Source organism: Rhincodon typus, chromosome 25 (genome assembly GCF_021869965.1).
Source record: "Rhincodon typus isolate 14 chromosome 25, sRhiTyp1.1, whole genome shotgun sequence".
Classification (NCBI taxonomy): domain Eukaryota; kingdom Metazoa; phylum Chordata; class Chondrichthyes; order Orectolobiformes; family Rhincodontidae; genus Rhincodon; species Rhincodon typus.
The window spans coordinates 15032073-15040603 of NC_063356.1; the positions used below are offsets into that span (position 1 = coordinate 15032073).

General features: G+C 41.1%; 1 protein-coding gene across 3 annotated transcripts in view; it reads right to left on the reverse strand.

Annotated features, from left to right (window-relative positions):
- LOC109926789 (cleavage and polyadenylation specificity factor subunit 6-like) overlaps window positions 1-4138 on the reverse strand; it is a 31523-nt gene extending 27385 nt beyond the window's left edge. The window contains exons 1-3 of one of the 3 annotated variants that reach the window (XM_048612152.1): window positions 4037-4138; window positions 1120-1382; window positions 517-741 (exon numbers count right to left, since the gene is read on the reverse strand). In XM_048612152.1, the coding sequence (XP_048468109.1) occupies window positions 517-717 (201 nt within the window). In that variant the 5' untranslated portion in view covers window positions 718-741; window positions 1120-1382; window positions 4037-4138. Of the gene's footprint in view, window positions 1-516; window positions 745-1119; window positions 1383-4036 lie in introns of all 3 variants that reach the window. The other 2 variants (XM_048612151.1, XM_048612150.1) reach the window with 2 other exon arrangements.
- Between the last annotated feature and the right edge of the window lie 4393 nt (window positions 4139-8531).

Consider the following 8531-nt stretch of genomic DNA (forward strand, 5'->3'; position numbering starts at 1 on the left):
TGCCAGATTTGCGACGGAGGCAGGATCAATTGAGGAATTCAAGAGGGCATTTGATGAATGTTTGGATAGAAATAGTGTGCAAGGGCATGGGGAGAAGGCAGGGGATAGGCACTAAGTAATGCTAAGCATTTGAAGAAACAATGGTAAGTGGCCTCCTTTGGAGCCATAACAATTGTGTGATATTGAAATGATCCTTAATGAAGCAATTTTTATTCACTAACTTTTCCATTTGATCTTTCATTTGTTACTTCTCTTGAAATCTGTCTTTGCAATATACTATATCCAACAAAGACAATACAACCTTGACTTTATAACTAGAAGTCTCAATACTTAGTAATACACTGTGGCAGACATATATACAGGACATTTTAGTTACTCACAATTCACTTTCTTACAACAGAAATAGTTGACCAGTTAAGTGCCTGCAATACCTACAAGTTTCCTGTCATCAGTTAATCTGACACTATGAAACCACTGCTGTGTAGTCACATCATAGGGACAAAAAGTAATGCTCACCCACGTCAGATTTCCAATCAACATAAGTTTTTTATGAAGTGGTGCATCAATATATTCTGAATCACAACTTTTAGAAGGGTCAGCTTTAATTGGGACGAGTATATTATTTGATGTGCACTCCAAATTGTCCTTTTTAGGTTCTACCTCATTGTTTAAAGGCACTCCTATTATATCACCAATCAAATCATCATATAAATCCATCTGGACCCGATTTTCATTTTCCAGCTGCTGAGAAAGAAAGAGAACAATGGTAAGCACTTGTCACTAAATACCTCAATGAATAGGATAGTAGAATATGCCGATATTTAGAATGTTCTGTAATAAAAGGACCTCTATTGCTTTACTAGTGCTGCTGCTCTTTTTATAAGAGTACTAGTCTTTACTAATGTTTCAAATCAGTTTGTAACAGTGACAGTGTGGAAAAAAGACAAGTATTTACTTAAATATTATGTTGTAATATCCTTCCAACACACATCTGTATATCTCAGGATCATTACTGGGTGTCCTAGAATATGCCTTAAATGGATCAATAAATTAAGACAAAATTCTTTCTTCAAAGTTAATTATGTTCCTTAAGTACAAACAAATCAAAATATATCATACCTAGTATCCTAATATTGAAAAATGCAGGCCTCTTTGCAACAGCATCACAACATAAGGAATGTTAAACATCTGTGGCTGCATTTGACAATTCTACTTTAACTTGATTTATTGTACACAATGATATTTTAAAATGAACAATTTTTTCAAAGTCTCATCTAAAAATAAGCAATGAGCATGAAGAAAAATTGGGTTCCTCTGCGCACGTTTCCATTCCAAATTCACTTTGCAGATAAATAAAACAAAGCACTGCAGAGACTGGAGATCTGAAACAAAAACAGAAATTGCTGGTGAAACTCAGCAGGACTCAAAATGTTAATACTGCTTTCTTCGCCCAGATGCTGCCAGGCCTACAGAGTTTTGCCAGCAAATTCTTTTTCCTTTCACTTTGTCCAATGTGAATTTTTAATGTTGATTACCAAAGTTCATCTGCATGATCAGAGATATATAAAGACAAAAGATTAACTATTTCCACCACCACTAGATTCAGGTTTTTGTTTAAGAATGACTGTCTTTTTTAAAAAATACTCAGTGATTGGATTCCTCAATTACGACTACATCTGTGGCATTTATTGCTTCAAAATATTTTGATCAAGCAAGTTAAATATACATACCACAAATCATCTAAATACATAAAAGGTAAAACTGCCACCATCCCACCAAACCATAGGGCTGCTCTCTCATTACGGAGACAACTGATCGTGGTTTAAAGTGGGTCAGCATGTCTTAGGTGAGGGGAGAGGTTGAGAAGGAGAGTCCTTCATTGTAATCTCAACCAATGCAGGAATGGAACCATGCTGTTGCATCACTCTGCATCACAAACCAGCCGTCAGGGCAAGGAGTGCGATGTTGCATTTTGCTAAGGCAAATCAGGGCAGGACTTATACACTTTATGTTAGGGTCCTGGGGAATGTGGCCAAACAAAGAGACCTTGGGATGCAGGTTCATCGTTCCTTGAAGGTGAAGTCACAGGTAGACAGGGTAGTGAAGGCAGCTTTTGGTAATTAGACACTCTATTGAGTATAAGAGTTGGCAGGTCATGTTGCAGCTGTACACGACATTGGTTAGGCCACTTTTGGAATACTGCATTCAATTCTGGTCTCCCTGCTATCAGAAAGATGTTGTTAAACTTGCAAGGGTCCAGAAACGATTTACAATAATGTTGCTAGAGTTGGAGGGTTTGAGGGAGAGTCTGAATAGGCTGGGGCTATTTTCTATGGAGCATTAGAGGTTGACGAATGACCTTATGGAGGTTTATAAAATCATGGGGGTCATGGATAAGGTGAATAGCCAAGGTCTTTTTCGCAGGCTGGGAGAGTCCAAAACTAGACGGCATAAATTTATGGTGAGAAGGAAAGATTTAAAAGGGACTTAAGGGGTAACATTTTCATGCAGAGTGTGATGCATGTATGGAATGAGCTGCCAGAGGAAGTGATGGAGGCAGGTACAATTACAACATTTAAAAGGCATCTGGGTGGGTATCTAAATGGCAAGTGTTGAGAGGGAAATGGGCCAAATGATGGCAAATGAGAAGAGATTAATTTAGGATATCTGGTCGGCACAGACAAGTTTACCGAACGGTCTGTTTCCGCGCTGTACAACTCTATGATTCTAAGGCTGAGCTGCTTTAGAATACATGACTTAAATTCACTGAATCAGAAATATTATGATGCAGGAGGAAGCAACTCAGCTAATCACGTCTGTACCAGCTCACTGAGCGCTTTAAATTAGTGCCAATTTCCTAACTTTTCTTGCACCTTGCCAGTGACACATAATTTAAGTGCTAAATTCCTGTATTTATATATTGAAAATGAAATGAATTAACACATTTACAACTAAATTAAATCATTTCTAAATTACATCAGCTAATTAGAAAGGGTTTGAAACCATGCTTCAGAGATCAGTCCACACTTTCAAAGTTTAATGTAGGCAACTGTGTGGATCATCCTCCCAAGTACTTTTTCATTATTTGGGATTTCCTAACACTATCAAAGTAATATTTAAATTGTGAAATCATTTGGCTTATGGCAAATGACCACCACCTGATTAGATTAGTACAAATTATGTTCAGCATTAAGCCTGCAACACAGTTATAAATCTAGTTTCACTGTGAACTCATTTGCTTTTGATGGTAATGTTGACAACTACTCTTGCGGTGTAGTAGTTGCAGTGTCTCTACCTCTGGGCCCAGATTCAACGTCCCATCTGCTTTAAAGGTGTGCCATAACATCTCTACATAGAATGTATCTATAGTTGTCAATAACCCTATCTCTGGGCCACAAGGGCCAGGTTCAAGTCCCACCTCAGAATGTGATGGCCACAACGGTGTGTCATAACGGGCCCAAAAAGGTTGACCAGAAGAAAAATGGCAGAGGTAATGCATTACAGCCATTATTCTGGGATGAGAGGCATAACCCATCCAACCCCATCAAGCATACGCTGGGGTTACTTACTCGTGTGCGTTTTAACTTGCCAACTGATACAAAGACAAATTTTATGTGAATAAATGGAGGTGAAGTGCGATGAATTCAACAGGTTGTAATAATCCTTGTTTTTATTTGTAAGAAGGAGGCTGAGGGTGAATACTACTGTGGAGATGGGGCGAGGATTCCTCTCTTTGTAACTAGTTCTTGTTCCCCCCCACGGCTGCCATTTCATCTCGGAAATGTGCAACACCCGGGCGATCCCAGTAAACATTTCCGCCGCCTGAAGAACATTTAGCCGCGATTTGAGAGGGGGGGCTGTGGGGGAAACCGCTGGCCTGGCTCGGCCTCGGCGGCTTGACACCGGACCCGGGGCACTCCTGGCACCGACTGGCCGCTCCGCTCTGAGGAACGATCCGATCTCTCTCTCTCTCTCTTTCTCTTTCTCCCTTCCCTCTCCCAAAAAAAAGTCAAACACCCAGCCACCAGGACGATACCTGCTCCTGCGCTGGGCTTTCGCCCTCCGCTTTATTTGTATCCGACAGTTGAAGGAGCGACGGGCCGCTCGTGTTCGAGTGCACCGCCATTTTGAGATGGGCCGTGGGGCTGTGCGGGCCCTGCACCGCCCTGACGTAACTGCACGCGCTGAGAGGCTCTCTCCCCGCCCCCCCCCACTACCCCTGGGGGGAAACTGAGGTCTGGCCTAGTGCTTTGTTGTTTACATTGTGGGTGGCCGTGGGGTGACCTGGAACAGGAGTGCTGCTCTCTTTGCAGGTGTGGGTCCGCCTTGTGGGTGCTGTCCTTGTGAGGGGTCCTACTTGTGGGGTTGTGGGTGATTTCCTTGGGGGGATGTTGGTGCTACCTTTGCAGGTATGGGACCTCTTTTTGGGGTTGTGGATCCTCCTTGTGGGTGTGGTGGTTTGTAGATGCTCACATTATGGGAAGACAGTGTGGGTGCTTTTTGTAGTGTAGATTCTCTAATTGGGTTTGGGGATGGTGGGGTGCTGGGACGGGCGCTTTTGCAGGTGTGGGCCCTTCATGTGAGGATGTGGGTTTGTGGATTCACCTAGAGGGTGATAGGGGAGTTGGGTGTAGACCCTCTCCATGTGGGGTTGTGGGTGTCCTTGTGGGGGTTCTCTTTGCTGGTGTGGGTCTTCCATGTGGAGTTGTGAGTGCTCTCTTTTTAGGTCTGGGTTCCCCTTGTTGGGGGACTGTGGATGCTCCCTAGGTGCAGGTTTTCCCATGGGGTTTGTGGGCTCTCTTTGCAGGTGTGGATCCTCGTTGTGGGGTTGTGGATCCTCATGTGGGTGTAGGCCCTCTCTTTGTAGGCATGGATTCTTGTTGGGGTGTTGCCATTCTCCTTGTGGTGTTTGGGCTGTTTTCTTGCAGGTGTGGGTTTTCCTCCGAGGATTGTGAGAGCTATCCCTGTGAGGTGTTGGGTGGTGTCTTTGTATGTTATTGTCCCCCTTCTTTGGGAGGGCAGGAGGTGGGGAGTTGGGCTCACTTTGCAGGTGTGTGTCCCCCTTGCGTGGCTGTAGATTCTCCTCATGAGAATGGGGGCAGTCTGGGAGATGGGCTATCTTTATAGGTGTGAGTTCCCCTGCTGGGGAAGTGGGTGTTCTCCTCGTGCACTTCACTGTTCCAAGTGGCTGCATTCCTGTGTCCTCCTCACCAAGTAGCTCCAGGAGTCTGAAACAACTCCTGATTTCACCCACTTCAAGAGGCAGCAATCATCTTCGTCACTTTGAAAATCTCAATCAAATTGGTGAGACAAGACCTCTCCCACACTAAGTCAAGCTGTTCTATCCTTAATAATTCCATTCTTTTCTAATTGCAAGTAAATCCCGTCCCTAAGATTCTTCTCCAATAATTTCCCTACCACTGATATGAGCATTTGCCTAGAGCTCTGGATTACGAACGTTGTGAAATTGCCATTGTATCGTTGAATATAATGACTAATCACAATGTTTACATAATCGGTTGAGATATAAAGGAGACTCTAAAACAGACATTTTTGTTCTGATGTGATGAAAACTATACGCTATGCTGATTTGGAGTTAAACTGTTACAGTTAGGCTGAATTTTACCGTTTTTAGGCGGTGTTATTTTTGGGGCATTTCATAGGGTGATGGGGCTATCGTTCCGAGGAAGGGTCACCAGACCCAAAACGTAAACTCTGATTTTTTCTTCACAGATGCTGCCAGACATGCTGAGCTTTTCCAGCAACTTTGTTTTTGTTCCTGGTTTACAGCATCTGCAGTTCTTTCGGTCTTTATCATCAGAAAGGACATGTCTTTGAAAGGAAAGCTGGCTTCGCTTACAAAGTGAAGCAAGAGTTCCAAAGAAGGCTCCTATTTGTCTTGAAATATTAACTCTGTTTCTCTGTTTAGAGATGCTGCCATAACTGCTGAGTTTCTTCAGGATTTATGTTTGTAAAGACACAGACCAATAGGTTATCTTGTAATTTGTTAAAAGCATGCAGTATTTATAATACTTAATACCCGATTCAAGTAAAAACATTATGTCTCACACACACATATGCATTGAAGGATTTGCACACGGACAAGTAAATCACAAAATGGAAGGACAAGTAAAGTAGTGTTTAAAATTCAGTAGTATATGATGTTTGTAGATTGATAATTTAGATGATTTCAAACAGGGCATGATGGTCTGGATTGTGTATCAAAATGATTTGAAGATATTGAATGACAATTTATGTTTTCTTTTCTGGAGACATCTGTCGCTGGATTGATTCTTAAAAACATTGCCTGCTACATGGGGATGACAAACAACAGGCAGGGCTCAAACTTGCAAGATAGAAAGAAAGTGCCCACTCAGGGATATGGTTCTTATGCATTTCTTTTACTTCTGTCCTGCGGCCTGAAGAAAAGCAATTTCTCAAAACACAATAGAGAGTTGTTTAGTTCATAAGATGATCCTCTCTCCAACTTAACATATGCATTATTGTAAGTCAACTCCACGTCCATAGTTTAGATGTGATGAATTTATTTCTGAAATACTTCTGAGTCAGTGTCCATTTCCAAAACGATTGTGTAGTAGTTTGTTCTATAACCACTTAAATACAAAGATAATTGGAGGTTCTGTGAATGGTTCAGGAAATTAGCCAGTTCACATTTCTCAGGTGATTGCCACTGATAGATTCTTCTCTATAAGATTCCTGAAATCAGTGTTGAATTTAGAAGACTAGAATCCCAAGCCAACAGATCGGGTCCTGTTCCTCAAACTTGTGTTGAACTTTATTGGAACACCATAGAATGGCAAGGACAGAGAGGTGGAGTAGGTGCAAGGTTGAAAATTGAAATGATAAGCTTAAGGTCACAGGCGCAAACTAACTGTTGTGTTCCACAAAGTAGTCTCACCAATGTGGAGGAGACCGCATCATGAGTAGCATTATGTTTTTGAAAAAACATCAATCTGAAACATTACGTGTTTCTTCACAGATGCTGCTTGGCCTACTGACCATTTCCAGCATCTTGGGTATTTTGGTATTGTGTCCAGGTTCTTTCCTCTCTTCTGGGCTTCTTAGACTGAGTGGCATGTCAAGGCAACTAATCACATCATTGCCTGGGTCCTTTTAACACAAATTTCCAGGCTTAAAAGGCTGCAGTGAGATTAATTGATATAACAGCATAAATTCAGAAATGTCATAATGCAAAATTAGGTTTACAGAAAAATCTCATAATAAGATGGTAATTTTCTTCAATTTTATCAAAGCTAATTGTGCAGCAATGCATGGAAAATCAACTTGCATGGAGTTTCTTTTCCTCATTTCAAAACACTGGGTTTTTTATGCACTATTAATGGCAAGTACATTGAAATTATTTTTGGTTGCCCGTCAAAGGCAGTTCTAAAGTTAATTTGACCACGACATCTTTAAAACAATTAGAGTTTGCAGTTGCAGTTTTCAGAACAACATTTGGAGCACACATTTTAAGTCTAAATAAGGGAATGATGAAGTATATTTCCTATGTTCAACTCTTTTAGGCATTTAGTTCCTGAGCTGTAAATCCATGATATTACAATACATCAGCTGATAAATTATTATAAGGAAACTGAGCAAAAGATGCCGCTCTTTTCATTAATAATCTTCCCATTGGCCAGTCCAGAAACAACTTGTAATGTAATGAAATGTGCCTTTAAGAGATTTTTTTCTGTCCTGTTCCTCTTGAAGAGGTGTGTTCTAAACCTGGTGTTGAGGTGTCTGCTCCATGGAAAACAGATTAAATAGCTTTGGGACAACAAGGTGCAGGGCTGGATGAACACAGCAGGCCAAGCAGCATCATAGGAGCAGAGAGGCTGACGTTTCGGGCCTAGACCCTTCATCAGAAAATAGCTTTGGTTTATTTTTAATTGGACAAAAGAGGCAGAGTGGGTGGAGTCAAGCTCACAGACCCACGGTTTTGTTTTGCTTTGCTTTCAGTTGAAGTTGGGGTTTTAGAGTTGAAGCTGTAGGTGCAGCTCTTTTTCTGTTGCTAAATTCATTCTTTTGGTTTTTCCTTTCTCCTGGACTGGAGATAGCACATGCGTGAATCTGTTTTGCTGAATTTGCTTTTGCCAAGTATGGGTTATGGGATGCTGCTGAATTGGAACAGTTGATGAGAAGTAGTTAAATAATATATTATTTTGTTAAGTATTTCGATAGAATTAAAGTTTTGCCAGTTCTTCTTTTGTTTGTATTTTAACAGTGGTTAAGAATAATGTTTTGCTTAAAGCTTAGTAGTTTGACCAATTCAATCACATCTGGAATGCAGCACCTTACAGTTGCCTTTAAATAAGATAAAAGTTAGGGTCTCGACTATCTCCTTGATATATTTTGAGGGGGTTTCATCTGGTCCATAACAGTAACTAAAGATTTTGTTTGATTCTGGAAGTATATTTTATTTAATGTCTCCCTTTCCAAATACCTCTCCTGTTTACACTTATTTCCACTTCTTTGACTTCATCATTCCCCATTGCCTCTCTGAAGATCTT